Below are 25,661 nucleotides of genomic sequence, written 5' to 3'. Positions count from 1 at the left end.
AGTTGCTGTACTTTAGAATTGGATGATTTTTACCTTTTGCTATGTTTATGTATGTTATGGAGATGGATAGATACATTTAGTGTTATTTCCACTGGATCAGTTACTGTAGATACTTGTTATATGTTGTTGGATCTATGCTGCGTATATCATGGTTATATTTATATGTGTTTACCTTTTTGGCACGCACATAAATGGAGGAGGCTTTGTTCATGTATGTCATATTGTAGCCGCATGCACCATATCGCATGATTGCATGCTGGACGATTGACGACTCCATTATTGTTGAGCTCGTCGGCCGGCTACATGGGCCTGCACATAACGTGTCCACTCATGGGTAGTGGCACAGCACTAGGGTGTGTATGGTAGTTAGCTCTATAGTGCTCCGCTGGTCCGCTCATGGGTAGTGTGACTGCAGCGTGGTAGCAGACAGGGATCCCTCCCCGTCATCGCGTACCGGGAGATGAGAACATTGCGCTCCCTCACTATGTTTGAGGTAGGAGGATAGGTGTACTCCTACAGCATTCCGTCCACTCGGTCACTCTTCAGGGGCAGTGATGGCAGAGTGCACGGTGTCACAGCCCTACCCACTCGGTCTCACCATTGTGTGTGAGATGGCTGACTGGCTGACAGGGGTGACCATGTCATATTGCATCATATGCATGGATTGCATTCTTTATGATTGATGCATTTTGGTGATTTCATATGATTGACATACATACAGGATACATGCTTTTGCTCTGACTATTTTTATCTGTGTATGTTCACAGTTAGTTGTCCAAGCCTCGTAGGTGAGTACAGTTTATTTCAGTTATGCATTTTCTTATATTCTTGCTATAGACTGTACTTTATGCCTATTGCTGGTTATTACTGTTTATTTCAGCTATGCATACCTGTTATACTGTTAGGAGACTGTACCGTAGGTTGTACTGTTAGGAAATTGTACTGTAGGCTCTATGGTTTAGTGTATTGTACCATAGGATGTTACTGGTGATTATATGTTGCTGTACATATCTATTGGATTACCTGCTGAGTTCTTTGAACTCACCCCGTTGTTACTATTTTTCAGGTTGAGGCCGTCGGGAGATATTCCAGTCGCTAGTCCCATTATCGCGAGGATTTTTTGTTGGATTATATTTTGCTTTTGCATCTTATATACTTGTATTGTGGATTTATATTGTGGACATTGAACATTCGGATTTATTACTTTTGTTTAGGTTTTTGGGTTGTTCAATGGCGATGGAGGATGCAACAGAGAGTTGCGACAGTTGGCATGTGGTGGATTTGGCTCGCATACATACTCGGCAGAAATTGTAACACTGTGTATAACCAGTTCCTTAGCTACCACCATTTTTACTCTGATGCATGCGCCACCTTCACGTTGCGTTATTGACGTTCCACGAAGTCACCACCTACACCACAGGTGCCTGTGCTATTGCAGCCTATAGTCACATAAGTTTAGTATAAGGAAGATTCCTATGAGTGATTCTTCTATAGAACTTCCTAAAGGTAAAACTACACTAAAATTTTCAGTCTCCATTTTATCTCACTGCATTAGGAGGCATGCTAGATGGAAATTGTAAAACTTTTTTTTATTATCATTTTTTTTTAGCTTGTCAGATATTGGGGCAATGACTTTTTTTTGTTAAGTAAGAATTTCGTTAGACATAAAGTTGATTTTTGTTTTTGTTCTTGATCGTGCTAATGGATTACCTATATCTAAGGATTTTGAGCATGTTATCCATTTAGAATTGCTAAAGTCAAATTCTATAACTATGCACCAAACTATTCATCTTTTTATTGACATATTTTCAATTAGAAAAAATTTTACAAAATTATTGTTCGAAGGATATGGGTGCATTATGATACTGTAGGTCTGAAATAATTTTAGTATAGTTTTTTAAGGTTTGGAATAATTGTAGTATGATTATTAAATATATTTTTTAAGGGTATGGTGCAATATATAAGTTATAATTTAATAGTCATTCTCAAATTTTAATTTATTTCATATTTTTATTTTATATGACATCCACATTATTGCATAGAGGAGGTCAAGTGGATGAGGATACTTATGCAAGAGCAGTATGTAAGTCATAAATTATTTTATTTTATTTTATTTTATTTTACTTTTTGGAATGATATATTTTTTTATCAAATGTACTAAATACTATGATTATTTAAGTAGCTACTTTTGATTTAAAAAATTGATTATTTATGTTTTCTTTCTGCTTTTAGTTGTGACTATTTGATGTTCAAATTTCAATTCAAAAGTCTCTTTTGTATTTAATGTTTTTGCTTATGGGGGTTTTCAGGTTTTACTTGAAATGAAGGTAGCTTCTTTGAGCTGATGTTGTTGAAAAGATTGAGTAGTTCCTTGAGGTGATTAATAAGGTATTTGATAACATTCAGAATCATCTTTTAATCATTTACTCAGTACTATTTGCTTATATTTGTTATAGTTTAGTTTACTATAGTCACAAAATTATTTCTAAGTAGTGTTTAGAGTTCATCTGGTATTGTGTTTGCGGATTTTTTTTTTTAGTTTGTGTTTTAAATTAATCAATGTGCGATACAAAAACTAGCAAGCCTCTTGTATTGTCTTGTATTCTATTTTGTTATTCACACTAACCTAATGTTCATAGTTTTGTGATCTTTATTATTTTAGAGCCAAAATAGTCTTCATGAATAGATTTATTGATTCTTAGCATTGACACCTAACTATGAACTAATCAGTGGATTGACACTGATGTTAATTATGGATTTTGTATAATCTTAATTTATTTGTATTGAAAATTTGGGATTGTAAGACTTACTGGTTTTATATTTTGATTTGCTAGATTGTCTCAACAAACTTGGTTGGTTTGTTACTTTATACAAGAGAAACAATTCATCTCATGGAATTTGAAGACATGCTACTAGCAAGAGGATGGAGGAAGAAATTATTGAATGAATAAATTTGGAGCTCGTTATCACAAAAAGTAGGAGAGGGAGGAAAAGCATATCGAGGAAGGTAGACAAAGAGAAGAAAATCTCAAGAAGATGGTTCGTAAAATGATTCAAAAGGTAGAATACATAAATCAATTTTATCTAGGAGGATCTGGTCCCATGGGCATCATGATCGACAATGTAAAAATTAAATTACTTATGGTGAGATTTAAAAATCTATACAGTTACTTATTGTTTGAGTATTAATTAAATTTGTTTGCATGATGTAAAATTTTTATTTATCAATGTTAATTGTATGATGCTTTTAGATTTAAAAATTAGTTTTTTAATATTTTTAATTAATAATAAATTTAAAAAATAAAATTATATATGGATTTATATAATTAAATTTATAAATAGATTAAAATTAGATTTGACATGTTATTTGAGATGGATTTAAAACAAAATTTAGAGACGAAATTTATATTTTAAACTAATTTTATTGGTCAATTTAAAACAGATTTATAAACGATTTTCTAATCGGTTTCTAAATTAGAGACGGAATAATTTCGTCTCCTGAATTAGCAACGGGGCTTTCAATAACAGATTTTAGAGACGGAATATTCCGTCTCAAACTTTCTTTAGAAACAGAAAAATGTCTTTTAGAGACGAATTTTTTCGTCTTTGAAGCCTTGTTTTCTTGTAGTGTGATGACGTTGCGGGTTTTCACATTCTGTCTGATTGCGTAGAGACCGTTGATAAGGTCTTGGATGCGTGCATGTAGTTGACTCGTCGATTCACCATTCTGTATTTTTATATTATATAATTTACTTAAAGTTAGATATCTTTTGCTTACCTTAGTGTCGCTGGTGCCCTTGTGCAGTTCGATTAACTTTTTCCATAACTCCTTGACGTTGTTGAAGGGGCCTACCGAATTTAGCTCCTCTTTGGTTAAGCCACATTGGAGTGTACATGCCGTTTTTGCATCCGTCTCAATCTTCCTCATTAGACGTGAGTCTCAGTTTTTGCACGAAATTGATTTTTTAGTGACGTCGAGTGGAAGTGCGAAGCCGGTTTGGATGAGGATCCATATTTCGACTTTTGTTTTGAGGTGATACTCCTTTCGACTTTTCCAATAGCCAAATTCCTCGCCAGAGAATAGTGGTGGCCATACAGTGCTGTAGTCTTCTTGGCGGGTCATTTAGAAAAATCTTGCATATAATAAAAAATGAAAAAATGTCCCAAGACTTGACCTTTAATTAGTAGTGCTGGAAAAAAATAAAATAAGGATATTTCACTAATTTTGAGAAATTTTTTTTTTGATAAAGTTTGTTAAATGTGATATTTCACTAACTCTGATTAATGGTAAAAAAATAAAAGTGAATTAAAAAAATAGAGTGAATTCCCTGCTTGATTGGTGGTTTTATTAATTATTTGTCATAAAAATAGGTTGACAAGACTATTAATGAGTATAACCCTCCTCTTATAAATGTTCAATTTTGTATACGTCCACACTATCGTGGCATGTAAAATTCACGGTGTTTGAGGTGTTGGTGAATTTAAATGATATTGTCACGCCCCGAGAGTAAGGTTGTCCGATGAAAATCGGACAACACCTCCCCTGTAGCAGTGACAAATGGAACCGGTATACATCACCAACAGATAATACATATGCAAATAAAATCACAACCACGTAGATAATATGCAGCCTACAAGGCTGTAAAATCAAACACAGCGGAAAGCAAGAATAACAAGTATAAAGTAACGAAAACTCACCGCGGGCCGGCCCGGCTTGACTCCTCGACAAAACAACCAAATACAAAATAACAAGTCCACAACCCAATTATTACAATGCTAAATTCAAAGGTTTAACTCACAATAAAGGAAAACCAAAACCATAAAACCGTCCTCGGAAGCGACGTGGGACCGGCAGTTGGGATCCTCCTCCAAGTGTACTAGTATCGCTATCAGCTACCTGGTGAAATTACCAATGTGGGTGGTGAGTATAAAGACTCAGTGGGTAATAGAATAGACAGTGCATGAGTATCATAAAGAACAGGAATACACAAGGATACAGTCTCGGAAAGATAAATGACAGATACTACTGTGTAAAACATAGTATATATATATCCATACCTGATACCACATCCTAAGCTAGTATAAGGTCTGAGGAAATATAAACTGCTAGAGTACTACCCATAAACACCCAGATCACATGTAAGGTATATTGTAAAAGAAAATAGTGTCCAAGCATATATAACAAATATATGTGGTATCAGAACAGCATAAGTAGACATATAATAGCAGAAGCAGGTATAATAGAAATGACGTATGCACGGATGGTCACCCCGCCCACCTCTCTGCACCACGACCCCTGTATGGTCGAAAGGCCGGATCGATGACAACTATACAACACTCCAGCCGCCACTACTCTCAAGTGACCGAGCGGACAGTTTGCATAGTAGCTAAATAGCTACATATCAATAGGGTCCCTGCGGCTCACAACTCCAGCCGCCACTACCCATAAGTGACCGAGTGCAGCGCGACAGGACACGCAGCACGCTCCAGCCGCCACTACCCATGAGTGGCCGAGCGTGCGACTTTGGCTAATGACCGTCTCAACCACAAGGGAGCCAAGGTCATCGGCGATGCATGCATGATATGATGCGAATAATGCAACAGTCATCATATATACAAAAAAATCAGGTATGCTACATGAATCCGCATGCTCAATACTAAGCATAAATAAACAGTAGCCAAACAGGTAAACATGGCATATAGTATCTGCTAGTTATCAAGAATAACAACGGGAGACTGTATAGACACGGAAGTGAGCATCTCGAAGATTGAGTGGATAAAGTATCAAGCACAAGAAATAAAATGAGTGGAGTCAAGATAAACTCTACTTTATCTGGGCTACTCATGCACCAAGAACAATAACTAAAGAAACAAGTAAAAGTACCCGCCTCTAAATGTAGGCTGAATCCGACGTCAACCTCGTCACGACACTCGTCCCGATCAAAGTCCTGTGTCAACGTATCAATTTTAATTGAATACATATGGAACTAATTAACTACATTACTGTACAAAACAAACGACTTTAATCCAAGTTCCATTCATTACCCCAACAAAACCATTCCAATCTACTACTATCCAATCCAAAACCCTAACCGTATGCCTTCAGATCATAAAATTAGAATTTCCCCCAAATCATGCATTTGTTCCTACTACACCAATGCACCAATACGTATTTAAATTAAACCATGTATCTACAATCTAAAGTTTACCTTACAAAAATCTCCCCACTGATAACTTGCTGTCGGAAGGTGAAATCGCCGACACTAGTACATGGATGCTGCCCACATTGTAGATCCACAGATCTGAACTCTAACAGAGCTATACGCATCACAAACATCCCAAATTGATGCATAATCAGTATCGAATTCAATCTAAAACCAACATTAAGGTCTACAACCTAACATCTGTAATGGCAGGGATCTTACCCAAGGAATCCCGGATGAAGAACAGTAGTGGGAGATTGTGGCAGAACACCTCACGATATGCCACTGCTAGAAACGAAACTCAATCAATAAAATCTCGCATTCTAGCACCAAACCACGAATTTCCTTAACTAAAGAACCCAAATCAAGATAACCTATACCTCCACCTACCTTGCTGCCGAATACCTCCACGATCGACGGAGGGAACCCGATCAGATCCACTCGGCTCTAGCCCCGGAAAGACGAGATAGTTTCTTGCGATGCAGATCCGCGTCCCACTTCAAGCTCTGGTACGGCGATTCAAGCTCCGGCGTTCACCGAGGTCAGATCAGCTCACCCGACCGAGGCATTTCAAAGGAGGACGTCACAAACGAAACCTCCGACCAGGCATGGGGAGGACCGGCGACTCGTCTCGCACCCAGGCACCGGCAATCGGTTATGAGCGTACGTCGGTGCTGAGCCCGTCGGCGAGAATAGAGGAAAAGTGGGGAGAGATCGGCGGAGGCAGTAGGCACGAAGAAATAAGGGTAGGTGGCGATTTAGGGCTTAGGACTGTAGCTTATAAGGGAAGGGTTTGGGTTAGGTTAAGTTCTCACAACTCCTTAACTAACACTCTGTTAATGATGATTTACTTTACCACCTTAAGCTTAACCATTTATCCCCTTAAACATTATCATACGACCTCCAAATAAATCCAGAAAAATGTCCAAAAATTTCCAGTAATCATTATAGGTTATTTTATTTTGCCGTATCTCACAGATATTGTTTTGAGGAATCAATATTATTTTAAATTCAAAGTTTTGACCAAATATTTGATCAAAGATAGATCAACTTTTAATTTTATTTGTCATAAAGTTAGGTTGACAAGATAATAAAATTAATGGATAAAATCTTTGAATTTGTATATGTCCACACTATCGTGCCATACAAAATTCATAGGGATTTTAAGATGTTGGTCTTGACCAAATATTTTTGTGATTCTTAGGATTTCAAATGTTTGTCAATCCTCTAGTTGTTATACTATAGAATAGATTTAGTAGTCCCAATTAGGATTGGAAACAAAACTTGAACTCTAAGGTGGGTTGTCCTCTAAGAAATGGGAACAATAAAAGTGTATTTTATTCATTTGTTGTTGAAACATATTTAGTGGTGTTATTTACCGGTACCTGATGTGTAGATACAGGAGCCACTGATTATGTCTGTAATTCATTACAGGGGTTCTAGGAAACCTGACAACTATATGAAATGGAAAATACCGTCTACATGGACATCACTTCAAAAGTAGCAACTATTGCAGTGGGAGATGTTTATCCTTTGAAAGGAATAAAACATTGATTGTTTTGACGTACTAAGTTTTAGAAAAAATTTGATTTCAGTTTCTAAAACTATTTAAGGATTGATATATTGTCTCTTTTGATAACAAAGTTGTTATCAAGAAAAAGAGGAAAGTTATTTATTCTGGTACGTTGGTTGGCAATTTATAACTTCCACGATGCAATAAATTGGAAATTAATAACACATCTTCTAACTCTAATAAGAGAAAGCAACCTTTGGAAATGAATCAATCATATCTTTGACATCTAAGGCTAAGTTATATTAACTTAACTAGGATTCAAAGGATAATAGTTGATGAACTTTTGGGTTCATTGGTAGTGAAAACCTTTTCAACCTGCGAGCCTTACTTGGAAGGAAGAATAATCAAGAAGCTTTTAAGTCTAAGGGGTATAGAGCCAAATATGTGTTGGAATTGGTTCATTCTGATTTGTGTGAATCTATAACTATCTAGGAAAGAGGTAGTTTCAAGTATTTCGTCTATTTTATAGACAACTATTCAAAATACGGATACATTTACTTGACGCGCCGCAAGTCTAAGTGCTTTGATAAGTTCAAAGAGTATTAGGCTGATGTGGAGTAACGTCAAGGTAAAAGTATCAAGACACTACGCTGAGATCGTAGTGGCAAGTACCTCTTGGGAGAGTTTAAGAGTTATTTATCAGAAGTCGGGATTCAATCCCAACTAACTGTACCTGGTACACCCCAACAGAATGGTGTAGTAAGAAGGTATAGGACTCTTATGGAAATGATTAGATCGATGAGTCATTCAGAAAATTACCAAATTTATTTTAAGGATATAATATGGAAATGGAAGTGAACATAGTACCTCCTAAGTCAGAACTCTCTACTCACATAGAATTGCATAATAGGCGTAAGCCTAATTTGAAGCATATTCGGATTCAGGGTAGTCCAGTACATGTGCTGAAGGGAGACACTGATAAGATGGAAAGGAGTTCACTTGTTTGAGGGTTATCCTAGAGAAATGAAAGGAGGTTTATAGTCCTAAAAATCAGAAGGTCATGGTTAACATTAATGTTTGATTTTTCAGAAGAGGACTTGATCCCCGGACATATGACGAAGTGCTCCAAGATAAGGTTGCAGCATCTTGGCAAAGAGCAATGAATGCAGAATTAGAATATATGTATTCTAATAAAGTCTGGGAGCATGTAGAGCCACCAGATGGTGTAAAAGCCATTGAGTCTACAATAGGAAAAGAGGGATAGACGGGAAGGTGAAAACTTTCAAAGCAAGACTTGTTGAAAAAGGAAACTTTCTCACCGGTAGCCATGCTCAAGTCTATCCAGATTCTTTTATCTATTGGACTATGAGATTTGGCAAGTGGATGTCAAGACAACTTTATTTAATGGAAGTCTTGAAAAAAATATCCATATAAACCAACCAGAAGGGTTCATTGCAAAGGGAAAAGAGCATCTTGTGTGCAAGCTCCATCAGTCTATGGACTGAAGCAAAACTTCAAGGTCTTGGAACTTCCGGATTAATGAAGTAATTCAGTCGCATGGATTTATTAAGTGACTCGATGAGTTTTGTATACAAGAAGTGTGATGGAAACGTGGTGGTATTTCTTGTACTATACGTAGATGACATTTTTAGTAGTTGGAAACAATATCAAAGTGTTATCGGAAGTAAGGGTATGGTTGTCCAAACAATTCGATATGAAAGACTTGGGAGAATACACACATATTCTCGGGATCAAAGTGATCACAAGAAAAGAATGTTGTGCTTATCCCGAGCTTCATACAATTCTAGCTCATTTTAGCATGAAAAACTCCAAGAAAGGTTTTTTACATTTTCAGCATGGAGTAACTTTGTCTAAAGAGATGTCTCCAAAGACATCAAAGGAGATAAAAGGATATGAAGACAGCTCCTTATGCTTCGGCTGTCAGAAGACTAATGTATGCTATGTTGTGCACGAGACCGGATATCTGATTTTCTTAGGGCATAGTTAGCAGATATCGAAGTAACCCATGATCGGGACACTAGACTGCCGTAAAGCATATATTAAAGTACCTTAGAGGGATTAGAGATTATATGCTAGTTTACTAGGCAGATGATTTGATCCCTGTGAGTTACACGGATTTTGACTTCCAGTCAGATAGGGACAATAGTAAGACGACCTCGGGGTTTTGTGTTTACTTTAGGAGGTAAAGCCATATCTATGGAGGAGTGTTAAGCATAGGTGCTTTTCCAGACTCCACCATAGAAGCTGAGTATGTGGCAGCCTTTGAGGCAGCCACAGAAGTTATATGACTCAGAAATTTCATGATGGACTTAGACATGATTTCTGATTTGTCCAAAATTATTATAACTTTTGTAATAATAGTGGTGCAGTAGCAAACTTGAAGGAACCATAAGTCCATAAGGCAAGTAAAACACAATAGAGCACAAGTACCACCCAATACGAGACATCGTATAACGAGGAGAAGTTGTTGCCGCCTAGATTGCATCAGATGATAGTCTGAGAGATTCTTTCACTAAGACCCTTAAAGCAAGAGCTTTTGATGAGCATGTGGAGGGGATGAGAATCAGATGTATGGTAGCAGATATGACAGCTTCGTCTTTTAGTATAAGTGGGAGATTGTTAGAGTGTATACTAAAATCCTAGCTTTTGTAAATATTTTTTTTGAAATAAAAGAATCACATTGGTCAAATGACTACATTTATTTGTTAAGTGTAGTTGTTTAATTAATTTATATTGTAGATAACATGGTGTGTGTTGTCACACATAGAAGATCGTGTTATCAATTTTTTATAAATTATAAACAGTTACTCACGACTAAGATGAAAGGAACAAACCATTGGAATAGTCGTAGTGTAATTAGGTATTAGTTTATCTTGACTAATAAATTACACTAATACATTCTAAGTGTATTGAGTAGGACCATTTAAGGTAAGTTCTTTTTATACTGACTTAATAAAAGAACAAGACCTTAGTTATTATGGAAGGGTGTGCTCTTAATTCTAATATAATAACAAGCATATATATTTAGTATTTATTTCTTTGACTTATCAAAGGGTGAAATTTAGCTCGATAAATCAATAGACCCGATAAGTTGGGAAATGATATTACTTATAGTGTGTGTTGTTGATTATAGAAGGAAACTGTGTCCTAGTCATCTAGGTTGAGAATGTCCCCAAGAGGAGCTCATAAGGATTGTCATGTTAAACCCTACAGGTGGACTTAGTCTGACATGACAATGAGATTGAGTGACACTATTCTTGGACTAAGACATTAATTAAAATGAGTTGTTAGTAACTCAATTAATTAGTGGACATTCGATATCTTAAACACAGGGAGACTAACACACTCATGATGAGAAGGAGCCCATAATATAATTTGGGATTGATGTGGTAGTGCAATAATAACTCTCTAGTGGAATGAGTTATTGTAGATGAACTTGAGTTGTGTGTTCAGGGCGAACACGGGATACACAAGCTCGTCGGGAGGTCAAAACCAATTTCTCCTCTAGGTCCCTGCCGTAGCCTCATTAATGCCTCAAGTTCACTCATGAAAAGCCTTCTTGGTGTCCAAGAAGGGGCCGACCTATGGCTTGGTGACCAAGCCATAGGGGTCAGCCAATTCCTTCTCAAAGGGGCTGACCCTTTGCTTGGTGTCCAAGCAAAGAGGGGCCGACCATAATAATTCATAATAGGAGGGGTATTTTGAATTTTTAAAATCTTCTCTTTGTAGATATCTATAAGTTTTAAAAAAGAGATTTTAAAATTAAAACTTTCCTTATTTGAATTAGGTCACATGGTTTAAAAGAGAGTTTTAAAAGTTTTTAAACTTTCCTTATTTGACCATTCTCATGGTTTTTTAAAAGAGAGTTTTAAATTTAAAACTTTTCTTTTTTTGTAACCATGTTAAAAAAGGAAATTTTAGAAGAGAAGTTTTAAATTTTAAAACTTGGTTTTAATTTTTAAAACTTTCCTTTTTTAACATCTACTTTAGGAAATTAAAAGAGAGTTTGTAAAATTTTATCAGAGCTTTCCTTTTTTGCTTATAAAATTTTTACAAGAATTATTTTCTTCCTTTTAAAGGGTCGGCCAATCAATGATTGATTTAATCAATGATTGAATTAATCAAGAGAAAGGAAAAGGAAAAATAAAAGGGGAAAAGAAAAAACAAGAGAAAGATTTTAATTTTTGTAAAAAGTCTTTCCTTATTTTTCTTGGGCAAGTAATATAAAAGAAGGGGAGGGGAGACCTCATGGATTATCAATTCTTATTCTCTTATTGGAGCTCTCTGTTGTGGCCAGCCCTCTCTCCCTTCCCTTTCCCCTTGCTCTCTTTGGTTCCTTGGTGGTGGCGGTGGCCGGATTTTAGAGAAGGAGGAAGAAGGCTTTGGGTGATGTTCAACTTGGAGGATCGTCACCCACAAGATGTCCAAGGCGAGGCGAGGAATACGGCAGAAGATCTCGAGGTTATTAGCATACAAAGAAAAAGTATAACTAGTTATTGTTTTCCGCATCATGCTAGTTATTTTTCTTTGTACGAATTCCAAACACAAGAGGTATTAGATTCTAGTTTTTCGAATTTGTTAGTCGAGTTTATGTTTTTTTTTTATTTTTCGAATTTGTGATTCAATTATTCTTTTCGGTTAAATTTAATGTTATTTTAGGAAATTAAATACTGAATTTCTATAAAGGCTTTGTCGAAGCAGTGGTGGATGATCTTATACCCAAGAAGGCCTAGTGTCTCGCCATGTTTGACCTGGGAGCTGATTTTAGAAATAAATATTTAATTAACTTTATAACATAGGTGGATTTGGATCAATAGTGTAAAGTTCCGCTTGCGATCCAAACCTAAATAATCAAGAACAGATAAGTTAAATTTGGAATCAATAATGTTAAGTTCCGTTTGCGATTCCTAATTTAATTTCTAAAGAACACAATAAGTTGTTTAGGAAAGGTTCGACACTTGTACAAAATTTTTGTACAGTGGAACCGGTACGATCTTCCTAGGACCAACCAACAGTATACCCAAGTCTTTCATAGCAAAATAGTGAGCCAACTCAGACTTCAAGGAAGCAATTCCATCAGAATCATCATCAGTAATAATCATGTCATCAATATATAATGATAAAAGAATACGACCTGCACTCGTACATCTGACAAACAATACTGAATCATAATTACTATGATGAAAACCAAACAAAGTAATCACTATAGATAATTTCTCAAACCAAGCACGAGGTGCTTGTTTGAGGCCATAAAGCGCTTTACGAAGCCTGCAAACTTCACCAAGTTTGTGTGAAATACCAAGAGGAGGTGTCATATAAACTTCTTCATGAAGATCAACATTTAGAAATGCATTCTTGACATTCATCTGAGATATTCTCCATTGACAAACAGAAGCAACAACATTCAAAGTATGAACAATTGTTATTTTTGCAACAGGAGCAAATGTTTTTCATACTCCTGAGAATGACTTTTAGCAACAAGACGAGTTTTGTATCGTTCGATAGATCCATCAGATTTAGTTTTGATCTTATATACTCAACGAGAACCAATAATATGTTTTCCTGGTGGCAATGAAACCAAATCCCATGCATGACTCTGATGTAAAGCAGTTAGTTCCTCAGCCATAACACTCTACCAAAGTGGGTTACAAACAACTTCTCTATAGGATTCAGACTTAGAAAGACAATGAATAGATGCAACAAATGAAGCAACAGAATGAGAATAACAAGAGTAAGCAAAATATGGTAGTTTAGTAGACTTACGAACATGAGTGGATTGACGACGGTGGAGAGAAGGATCATCCTCAATCTTAGGATATAATTGGGTAGTGGTAGAAGGAGGAACATGTGGAACGGATATCTTGGGAACCAAAGTACCAGATTCAATTGATCTACCAGTAGGATTTGTGGATGAATCTTCCTCAGTATCAGTATTGAAAGAATCAATGCAAAGCAGATCTGACTTTGTCATATTATGCGAACTAGACGAAATAAAAAAGAATGAAATATGCTCAAGAAACACAACATGATGAGAGACATACAATTTTGATTAACGGTATCAAAGTAACAATATTATTTTTGACTAACACCATAATCCAGAAAGATACAAAGAGTAGACCGAGAGGCTAACTTATTATGCTCTGCATGTGGACGAAGGACAAAACAAGTACAACAAAAAATATGCAAAGAAGAATAGACAGGAGTATACCTATACAATTTTTCAAAAGGTGACAAACCTGAATAGTGTGAGGTTGGAATTCTATTAATGACATGAGCAACAGTAAGGATTGCTTCCCCCTAAAAGACACTAGGAACACTGACAGATAATAAAAATGAACGGGTTATTTCAACAAGATGTCTATGTTTCCGTTCAGCCACGCTATTTTGTTCAGGAGTATCTATACACGAGGTTTGATGAATAATACTATCAGAAGCAAGTAAATGTGAAAATTGATTCGAAGTGTATTCACCTCCTAAATCACAACAAAAACACTTTATGACACTAGAATGTTGAGTTTTCACAAGAACTCTAAAATTATTGAAAATTGTAAAATAATCAGATCTGTATTTCATAAGATAGACCTAAGAGTAATGAGTGTAATCATCAATAAATGAAACATAATACCTTGATCCCCCTTTTGTAGGAATAGGAGAGAGTCTCCACACATCAAAATGGATAAGATAAAATGAAGTAAAAGAAAAAGAAAGACTTTTAGAAAATGGTAAGGTAGAAAATTTGACATGTTTACAACCACTACAATCAGAAATATCATAACTTTTTAAAGGTCCTAATGCTCCTATAGAGGCTAAAAACTGTAAACGAGGTGCTAAAACATGACCTAAGCGAGAATGCCACAAATAAAAATAAGAAGATGAACGATTCAAATGAAATGACGATAAATCCACACTCGAAGCTACAACTTCTGATAATTTGAGTTGATCTAAAACATAGAGTCTTCCTTGCTTATGGCCTGCCCCAATCAACCTCTGAGATTGTGGGTCCTGAACATAACAATTGGATGAAGAAAAATAAACTAGGTATCCAGACTCACATAATTGATTAACAGAAACAAGATTTAAAGTAAGACTCGGAATATAATAAACATTAGTAAGAGATAAAGAAGATGTAACAATTGAATCAACACCTACTAATGACATAGGAGTACCATCAGCAGTCACAATAGATATAGATGAACTGGGCGAAAAAGAAACAAAAGATGCCAAACTGGATGACATATGTTGGGAGACACCAGAGTCCAAAATCCACAAGGATGAAGATATACCTAAAATACTAAACGACAACAAACCTATATGAGAGGAAGCTGATATGACAGAGGGCTGTGAACCAAGGAACTGTTGAAACTGCTCAAACATATATGAATCGATTTCCATGAAGCATCTGCACGACCAAGCATGATGACAGAATGAATGATTCTCAGAATAACCAAACTGTAAGGATACGCATTTGTATGATCCACAAAAACTGATGTCAGGACGACCTGTGGTCAAACAAAGAATCTGAGGTAAAAAAGGATGTCAAATGTAGAAATCAGTAGAAAAGGATGTCAATGCTGAAATTGGCAACATAGGACTTCAGCACCGAAATCGGTAGAAAAGAGTGTTACGTCGAAATTGACCGCACAGGACGTCGGTGCCTAAATCGGCAGAAAATAGCGTCGGCGCTGAAATCGACAGAAAATAATGTCGGTGTCGAAATCGGTAGGGCAGGACGTCGGCGCCGAAATCAATAGCAGCAGGATAGAAAATAGATGTTAATGGCGCCGAAATCAATAACAGTAGTAGGAGACGACAGTGGCAACAGGAAGCAATAATAAGGGGTGGTAGAAAAAATTAGGTTAGAGAAGGAGAACCACTCTGATACCATATATGAATTAAGAAAAGGCAAAAACTAACCATATTATTGGATCTTAAAATTGATACAGAGTATAAGGTTATATAATTAAGTTAAGAACCCCTAAACTCTATAAAAAAAAGAAAAAAGTCTAAATTGTCCTAAAAATTATAAACAAATAAATATATAATCTAACATATTAGACACCTATCGAAACATTTTACACACGCTAAGAATTGATCCTAAAATTTATTAAAGCAATTATCTATGTAGATACGAACTGTACTAAGTCAAGGGGCAAAAGATAAATTCACATCTATTTACTATACCTTCGAGAGAAAAAAATGAAGTGAAATTTAAGCCAGGGATGAAAGGAGTTAGGCCTCTAAATCATACTATTATTCTTATTTCCTAGTCATCGTCCACTAATTAAGTAGGATGCATGTCAGGACCATCGTAATTATATTTTAGTTGTTAAATTAGGGATGAAAATTAATTCTTTTGATAGTTAATTAGTGGTAGAATTATATTTTTATTGCTAATTTAATGAAATAAATATTTTGTATGTCAATTAAGACTGAATATTTCTTAGGTCGCTAATTGAAGATCAAAATTAATTCGGTCACTACGACGGAATATTTAACGTGCCAACTCATCAACCCACGCCTTAATATTTTCATAATTTTATGACGGTAGATGCAGAGGGAGGACTTAAATAATCTCGTGTCTTCATGTTCTCCGATGGATGCATAATTTACTGGGAAAATAGTAAAGATTGATCAATCCAAGTTTGCACTTTCATTTGCAAACTTTTATTGGCTTGTGTTATCGCAGCCCAAGTATGCACTTTCGATTGCGGCCAGCTTGGTAGTGACTGTCTTCATGTCCATCCTTGCATCAGGTGCTTCCCTTGAGCATGATAGGCCAATCTCAACCATGGAGGCTAGACACACTTCAATTTTGTCCTTCTGCCTGTCATCTCCCATAGTCAACAATATTACAGGATCAACAATTTCATCTACATTTTGAAAGAACTCCTCCACAAAACTTCGAAGCGATCGACCATCATAGAACATGTTATCCGTAGGCCTCTTCCCAGTCACCATTTCTAGCAGAAGTATGCCATAACTGTACACGTCTCCATGTGTGGAGACCTTTCCTCCCATGCCATACTCTGCCATGAAAAATCAAGCATATACTTATAATCTCATAAGCAAAAGAGAAATTAAAAGAAACTACTTAATAAATAGTTGTACCTGGAGGTATGTATCCGATGGATCCTTTTACTGCGATGGAGTAGCTCGGGTCTCCCGTCGTCGTAGCTGAGGACGCTCCATGGATGAACTTTGTCAAGCCAAAGTCGCCCAATTTAGAGTGCATGTCGTAGTCAAGTAGAATGTTGCTTGGCTTCACATCACAGTGGACAATTGGAGTCTGGCCATGATGATGGTGGAGATACTCTAGTGCAGAGGCAATATCAATGGCTATTTTCAATCTTTGCTCGAGGCATAAATACTTTGAGGGATGTTTTGGATGCAGCCAATCTTCAAGACTGCAGTTAGGAACGAATTCTAACACCAGAGCTTTGAAATCATTGCCTCTGTGGTCGATGCTAGAGCAGCAAGTGAGGATCTTAACTAGATTTCGGTGTCTTATACTTTTAAGAGCCTCGCATTCTGCCATGTAACTCTTTAGAGCCCCTCTCTCTGCAAGGTTCAGTACCTTAACAGCGATGAGGTTCTGATAGCCATCGAGATTTCCTTTGTACACTGAACTGAAATTGCCGGTGCCAATGAGGTTGACAGAAGAAAATCCATCGGTTGCTTTATGTAGCTCTAAATAGGAAACCATTCTAAATTTATCCCTTGAGGAAGAAAGCCTCGGTAATCTCTGGCTCGAAACCTTCTTTCTCAAGATAATGATGGTGGCGAGGAGAATGAAACAGAGAGAAGAACTGAGAATTGTGAGCACAACGATTCGTGGAGTATTGAAAAATTTTCCATCTTTAGAAGAATGCACGAGGCATGATGGAAGTTGTAACGCTGGAGCACCTCCACAAAGTCTAGAATTGCCATTCATGAAAATTTCGCTCGTGTTTGCAAATACGCCTTTTATTGGGACAGGGCCTTCAAAATCGTTGAAAGAGATATTGAGATATTGGAGACTTTCCAACTCTGCAAAGAACTCTGGAATTTGGCCTGAAAATTTGTTGCGTGAAATATCAAGCCTTTGGAGGGAGCTCAAGTTTCTCAATTGCCTAGGTATGGCGCCTTGGAAGGAGTTTCCTTGCATGTAAAGGCTATTCAAGGTCTCACAGCCACCAAGTGTAACAGGAAGTTCGCCAGAAAGCTTGTTCTCAGAAATATCAAGTAGGACAAGAAGATTCAACTGGTTTACATCTCTTGGAATTGGTCCGGTAAAATAATTGTGAGACAAATCAAGAACCTTCGTTAGAGAAGAAATTTTGGCCAATTCATTAGGAATGGTGCCATTTAGCCGATTAAAGGAAACGTTTAGTTCGTTCAGTTGATTGCGAGCTGAAAAGCTTGACGGAATGTTCCCGTGAAGATCATTGTCCCCCAGTTGGAGGACTTCTAGCCAAGTGAGGTTCCCTAGGGATTCAGGAATGTGTCCGGAAAGCCTGTTTCTGAACAAATATAATTGAGTCAAGTTGGGAATCCCTGCAATTGTGCTAGGAATGGAACTGGTTATAAAGTTTTCGCTGAGATCAAGAAACTGCAGGCCTTGAAGCTTTCCAATCTCCGGTGGAATGGCTCCTGATATTTGGAGCCTATCCATGGCCAACCAGTCGAGCCGCGAAGAGAGGTTTCCGACGGAAGTAGGAAAATTCCCAGCAAGATAATTATGGGACAGAAACAACTGATTGAGATTTGTGCAGTTGGCCAAAGAACTGAAGAAATCCCAATCCTTGGCCTCCTTCGCCTCAAAGTGATTAATCGCCAGGCCTAGCACGACAAGATTGTTAAGCTGGCCTAGATTTGAAGGAATAACTCCTGACAAACTGTTGTCAGAAAGATCCAGGTATTGGAGCTGAGAGGCATGAGAGAATGACTGGGGAATGGACCCTTGCAGATTATTACAAGACAGATAGAGGTATTGAAGCTCGGGAAGGGCCTGAAAAATATTAGGAGGAATAGTTCCCACAAGACGGTTCACGGCCAGGTCCAGAATAGTTAGGGATGACAGATTATACAGAGACAAAGGGATGACACCTGATAAATAGTTGGCGGAAAAATCAAGATATCTTAATCTTGTGAGCTGGCCTAGGCTATCTGGTAGGTTCCCCTTCAAATTATTGTCTCCCACGGAAACACTAGTAAGATTCATGCAGTTTCCGAGGGAAGGAGGTATGTGTCCTACTAAATGGTTCCTAGAGAGGTAGAGAAGAGTGAGAGAGGTGAGGTTACCAAAAGATTGTGGAATTTGCCCTGTGAGACTGTTATTGGACAGCAAGATACGAGTGACAAGAGAGGATGAGCTGTTGCTCCCAAATGCAGGAATGGCGCCGGAGAGATTGTTGTTGCTGAGGAAGAGCCACGAGAGTTCCGGAAGCGTTTGGTATTCGTCTGGGATTTCTCCGGTGAGGAGGTTGTTGTAGAAGTCGATGACGCGGAGCCTCGAGCATCGGGCCATGCTCGACGGGAGGCTCCCTTGGAGCTTGTTGCTGTGAATGCTGATGGTGTGGAGTCTGGAGCATTGCGATAGAGTGTCGGGAATTGTACCCTCGAGAGCGTTGGAGCTGAGGTTGAGATATCGCAGGTGAGGCAAGTCGCCGAGCTCACGCGGAATGCTTCCATTGAGTTGATTGTTCGGCAAGTGAAGGACCCTGAGGAAAGTGAGGTCGGCGATAGCCGTAGATATCATGCCGGTTAGGCCAAGGGACTCTAGTCTCACGGCTGTAACGACTCTCCGTCGGCCTTCAGACTGACAACCGATGCCGTGCCAATTGCACACATTCAAGGTGTTATTAACGTTCCATGACGATAAGGTGTAGTGGGGATCAAATAACAGAGACTTGAAGGCTAGTAGAGTCGTGGCATCGCCGGCGGCGGGCATTGAGTTGGACGTGGATGAGGGTGAAACAAGGTAGAATTGGTAGGTTGACGCGGCTATGTAGGCTAGCAGGATTCTTTGAAGAAGAGAGAGTGGAGTTACGCTCACAGGAGAGTACTCCATATAATTGCTACAAACAATTAAACTGTGTGAGCAATTGTGGTGTGGGAATAGGGCTGGGCTGCTCGACTAATTTATACATTCAGTTGCGTGTCCGAGTTCTTTTTCCTCGAGTTGTCAAATTTTTTAATAATCCTATTGACAGTACTCAATTTTTTTACTTTTCCCTTCAGTTTCAGTAACATAGGTAAATATGTGATTGAAACTTGCTTTTAGAAAAAGTACAATCACGTTTCGCTCATCGCCGAGAAATGTTCATGACTTTGCATTATTCTCATGCCTAATAATACTGACTGATGGATTTTGGCAAAGTACCGTGCGTTGGACGGCAATGTATTGGAAAATTAGGTCGTTTACTAGTCAATTTCTTGTAACACTACCGTATGTTGAATGGTGGTATGTTCTTGTCACAGTATGGTATTCTGAATGGTAGTATATTGAAAAATTATTTCATTTAGTCAGGTTATTTTCCTGTCTTTTGTATATATATAAAATCTGATATTCAGTAATTACGTGAGTGAGTTATCTTTTATAATATTATATATAATCCAATATAATAATTCGACTAAAAAAAATAACATCAGTTAATATGAAAAAGACAATTGAGGAGATGATAAAAAAAGGAATTTTTAAAAAGGAAATTTTTTATTAAAACTTGAAGGTTAATATTTCAACATCTAAATATGATCCTTATACAGAACACATGCAATCTAAAACTCAAATAAAAAAAATTATAATAATTACAATTAATATATCTTAATTCCAATATTTTAAAAAAGAAAATAGATTTTTATCCGAAAAAGAAAATAATTAACTTAACGATCTTAACTCAAATGAAGATGTGGATCAAAACAAATCATCTTAAAAAAATACCATAAATATGAAAATTACCTTAAATATTCAAAAAATAAAAATGATAAAAAAAAAATAGCAAAAAGGTCCTAAAAGGGTTTAAACGTCAGAATTTGGGGCTAAAAATTGATACTTACAGTTTCATAGGTAAAAATTCTAGGTTTTCAAATTCTACACGTATGATGACAGACAGAACCTGATTCCGAGTCCCGAGTTAAAAATTATGCCCGTTTGAAGTTTGAAGACTTATATTGGACTTCAACACGGTTGTACCTGCATCAGTCTCCCCGTCTTGAAAAGAACTCGCCCTCGAGTTTAGATTTACTTCATTAGCAACCGTCGAATAAGAAGTTAAGTGCTTCACATTGAAGACATCAGAAGTCTTTAGATGGCTAGGAAAATGCAACCTGTAGGCATTGTCATTAATTTTCTGCAGTATCTCGCATGGTCTAATTTTTCGATTCTTCAGCTTATTATATTCTCCAACAGGGAAACGATCACGAGTCAATACAACCCAAACAAAATCTCCAATCTCAAAAAGTACCTGTCGACGATGATGATCGACCCGAGCCTTATACTTAGTCATGCTTTCCATAATTGTCAGTTTCACTTGCTCATGAATACCTCGAATGTCACGCCCCGGAGGAGTCCCTGCCAAAAGAAATTTTGGTAGCATCTCCCCTGTATGGGTGACAATCTTAAACTTCTACAAAGCCCTCAGGGCCACATATACATCGACAAACATGACCAGAATAACAAAAATAAATAAATAAGCAATCACCACGCAGTTTAATAGTAAAACTCAACTAATGTGACGATAAGAAAAATCGAGTCAAAAATTCTAATCAACTACACCCATAAAGCTCAAAACTGATATCCTACTCCACTACACTTATAAAACTCAAATCATATTCCTACTCAACTACACCCATAAAACACAAAACTCAACGACGCACATAAAAATCAACTCACCTCTTCTGCCATCCAGGCAGGTATGTAGCAAAAACACATCCAAATAAAGATAACACAATATCCAAGTGTCAAAACTAGAACAAGTCTAAAAAGTACAATTAGAAAATAAAAGATAAAACACATCCTCGCGATCTGCAGGGGACTAGCGACTAGAACTCCTTCGGACAACCTCAACTTGAAAATAGTAAATATCCACGGGGTGAGTCAACTCCTCAGCGGGTAACTACTGATATGCATAATAAAGAAAATAACAACTAGCACTAATCATGCGTACAGTCTTCTGATATAATAATGATAAATGTAACTGAAATAAATAGGAGAAAACTGTACTAACCAGGACCTGGGTATGGATAATCAACCGAGAAGTATAGGAATCCTGCATGCATGACAAACATATGCATCCATCCAATATGCAACATCCAATATGCAGCAAACACAAGCAATAAATGCATCAATGCGTATGATGCCAATGACATGTCCTGGTCACCCCTACTGCCAGTCAGCCATCTCACACACGATGGTAAGACCGAGTGGGTAGGGTTGTGACAACCGTGCACTCTGCCGTCAGTGCTCCTGATGAGTGACCGAGTGGACGGGATGCTGTCGGAATACACCTATCCTCCTACCCCAAATTATAAGTGGGGGAGCGCAATGCTCTCATCTCCCTGAGACAATCCAGAGGAGGGATCCCTGACGTGCTACCACGCTGCGTCACGCTACCCATGAGTGGATCGGCGGAGCACTGACAGAGTAAACTGCCACACACCCTGCCTGATATACCACTAACCCATGAGTGGTGGTGTGTGTAGATCTATATAACTAGCGATGTGCTCAACAATAATGGAGTCGACTATCGCACAGCATGCAATCATGCGAGATGATGCATGACACTAAGCATGGCAATATCCTGAACCTATCCATATATATAAAATGTGTACCATAGGACAAAGAATCAAATCAAAGGTACACAGATCAGATAAGGTATAAAAAAAAACCTAGGTCCTGAACATAACGAAGCATGGTTATGTCACTACCCCTATAAGCATGTATAATCAGGTAGGTACTAACATGAAGTGCATAACAAATAACAAAACAAGTATGTAATAGGTATCGGGTAGTAACCAACCTATGCAGATAAGAAACATAATCATTACTTATGCATATCAAATGACATATCTAAAACGATAAGTCAAAGTACCCGCCTCCAATAGAAAAGATCGTATCCGGTCTAAATCTGACGTCGAGATACTTGTCTCGCGTCAAAGTCCTGTGTCACCAACATAAATATATTTTATTTAGCTATAATTCTTATAATAGCTAAATAAAATCTCTAACCCTAAATTAGGATAAAACCCTAATCAACACATAACATAAACCTAATTCCAATTACACATGTACAAACAATTACACAATCCAACTCACACCTATCCAACCTAATTAAATATCTTACCTCAACACCAAAGTCTCTTTTGTTGGTCCACAACAGGTAGTTGCTGTCGGAATAGGGGCAGTCGTTGAAAACTAGATACACCACCAGGAATTAATTGATCTGATCAAGTTTGAAATCCAATAAATCAACAAGGATACGTTGCTCACCTCACTGCTGTTTTGTTCGGATCCGACAGTAAGAGGAAATCTAGGACACGACGCAAGAAAAATCAAAAGAGGGAGAGACTAGGACTGGAGGTGGCTCGGTCCTCTCTGGTGATCAGCAATCGACGCTGAGGCGTGAGGTCGGTAGTGATCGAGGAAGAGGGCACGGACCAACGGTGTTGATTTCAGGCTGGTGACAAGCAACCGTGGGTCCGCAGTGGTCGGCGGCGATGCTAGGGCACAACGGCGTGAAGAAAGGGAAACTCTCGGCGCTGCTCGACCGGAATAGAGGAAGAGATGGGGGATCGGCAGAGGAAATCGGGCAAAGGAGGCATCGGGGAGAAACGACTAGGGCTCGGGGAGGAAGGAGGATGATCGGGTTGGAGAGCTTCGGTGATGAAGTGGAAGAGAAGAGAAGAAAAGAAATCGGGCACGGCTTTAATCGCGAGGAAGGGAAAGAAACCGTCGCCGATTAGGGCTTCGGTTCGGCGGGGAAGAAAAGAGAGAAGAACGGCGAAAACAAAGAAAGAATAAAAAAATAAATAAATAAATTCAACTTTTCCTTGCTTAAATTAGGTACCTTAAACATGCCTTCCCGAAGCCCAATTTTTATCCTGTAATCCAAGCCATACAGTCTCCGAAAAATTTCCAGAAAATTTCTAAAAATTCTGAAAAATTCTGTTATGGTACTTCGCCCATTTTCGGTATTTTACATTCTCCCCCACTAATAAAAAATTGATCCCTAAATTTCGTTATCTACCATAAACAAATACTAACAACAGATAGAAAGTATAAATGCTGAATGGTAAATTAATCCACATACCTCATGTGAAAAGGTGGGGGTATCGAGCTCAGATCGTATCCTCAAGCTCCCAGGTAGCCTCCTCGTCTAAATGATGCTGCCATCCGACTTTAACCAGTCAGATAGCCTTGTTCCACAGCTGACACTCTTTACGGTCCACAATCCATACCGGAACTTCCTCATAAGTGACGTCAGGCTGAATGAGAACTGAGATATCTGTTAGCACATGTGTCGGGTCGGGTATGCATCTCCTCAGCATAGATACATGGAATACGTCGTGGAGGCCTGCCAAGGACGGTGGTGGTGCTAACCGATAAGCTACCGCTCCAATCCTCTCCAGGATTTGGAAAGGGCCAATGTATCGCGGAGCTAACTTACCTCTGAGGCCAAATCTCTTTACCCTTTTCGTGGGTGAAACTCGCAAAAATACATGGTCGCCTGTAGAGAACTCCAGGGGTCTGCGTCTCCGATCTGCATAACTCTTCTGGCGGTCTTGCGCCTCTGACATCCTCCGTCTGATAGTACGGACCAACTCTGCCTCATGCTGAGCTCTATGAGGTCCCAACAGATGGGCCTCCCCAACCTCATCCTAGAGGGTGAGTGTCCGACAAGACCTACCATACAACGCTTCAAACGGTGCAATCTGGATAGTCGAATGAAAGTTATTGTTGTAGGCGAACTCTACCAATGGAAAATGGTCCTCCCAACTGCCTTCGAAATCCAATACACATGACCTCAGCAAGTCCTCTAGAGTCTAAATGGTCCGCCCTGACTGTCCATCTGTCTGCAGATGAAAAGCTGTACTGAAACGGAGCTAAGTGCCCAAGGCCTGCTGTAGACTCTGCCAGAATCGAGACGTGAACCGCGGGTCTCTATCCGAAATAATAGTCAAAGGGACACCATGTAATCTGATGATCTCCCGGCAATACAGATCTGTCAATCGATCCAGGGAATTAGTTTTCTGGATCGCTAAGAAGTGTACAGATTTGGTTAATCGATCAATGATTACCCAAATTGCATCATGACCTCGTCGTATCCTAGGCAAACCCACCACAAAGTCCATGGTAATGTGTTCCCATTTCCACTCAGGAATAGGGATCCGCTGAAGTAATCCGGCAGGTCTCTAGTGCTCAGCCTTCACCTGCTGACAGACAAGACATCTAGCTACGAATTTCGCGATATCTTTCTTCATACCGTTCCACCAGTAGGAATGTCTCAAATCTCGATACATGTGGGTTCCTACTAGGTGGATCGCAAATCGAGAGCGATGAGCCTCCTGAAGTAGTTCTTGTATGACCGGGTGAGACTGAGATACGCATAATCTGCCTCGGAAGTATATAATACCCTCCTCATCTTGTGTGAACTCGATCTGTTGCCCGGAAGCTATCTGGCTGCCAATGAATTGAAAATGCTGATCACCGGCCTGGGCCTCTCGGATCCTCGTCCTAATCGACGACTGAGCAACCATGGTACAAGAATACCCTGCTCTGTCTGTCTCTGCTCCTCAAGGCCTAACTCGGAGAAATCCTAAATCAAGTCTGTGACTGAAGCCCGGTGGCAACCCAAAGTCCCTCTGGACTTCTTGCTAAGTGCATCGTCAACCACATTAGCTTCCCCCGGGTGGTAGCTAATGGTACAATCGTAATCCTTCAGGAACTC

At 38.4% G+C, this 25,661-nt stretch overlaps 1 protein-coding gene and 1 long non-coding RNA gene across 2 annotated transcripts; one reads left to right on the top strand and one right to left on the bottom strand.

Moving 5' to 3' along the window:
- Window positions 1-1,081: 1,081 nt before the first annotated feature.
- LOC122012493 lies at window positions 1,082-2,941 on the top strand. The gene is made up of 3 exons (XR_006120235.1): window positions 1,082-1,506; window positions 2,310-2,388; window positions 2,835-2,941. It is a non-coding gene; the product is annotated as an uncharacterized LOC122012493 (long non-coding RNA).
- Window positions 2,942-16,300: 13,359 nt separating this feature from the next.
- On the bottom strand, window positions 16,301-19,823 carry LOC122038437 (receptor kinase-like protein Xa21). Its single transcript, XM_042598187.1, has 2 exons — window positions 16,846-19,823; window positions 16,301-16,763 (listed from the first exon to the last, which is right to left on the bottom strand). Exons 1-2 carry the CDS (start codon window positions 19,784-19,786, stop codon window positions 16,402-16,404), a joined length of 3,303 nt encoding a protein of 1,100 aa, XP_042454121.1. The 5' UTR covers window positions 19,787-19,823; the 3' UTR covers window positions 16,301-16,401.
- Between the last annotated feature and the right edge of the window lie 5,838 nt (window positions 19,824-25,661).

The sequence above is a fragment of the Zingiber officinale genome, chromosome 1A (assembly GCF_018446385.1).
Source record: "Zingiber officinale cultivar Zhangliang chromosome 1A, Zo_v1.1, whole genome shotgun sequence".
Classification (NCBI taxonomy): Eukaryota; Viridiplantae; Streptophyta; class Magnoliopsida; order Zingiberales; family Zingiberaceae; genus Zingiber; species Zingiber officinale.
The sequence above is the reverse complement of the archived record's forward strand: the minus strand, read 5'-3'. Positions and strand labels throughout refer to the sequence as shown.

Bases quoted from the DNA above. Each gene is read 5' to 3' on its own strand.
- LOC122038437 (XM_042598187.1), bottom strand. From the start codon at position 19,786: ATGGAGTACTCTCCTGTGAGCGTAACTCCACTCTCTCTTCTTCAAAGA. The intron at 16,764-16,845 runs GTACAACTATTT...TTTTCATGGCAG, and splicing joins CATCGGATACATACCTCCAG to AGTATGGCATGGGAGGAAAG.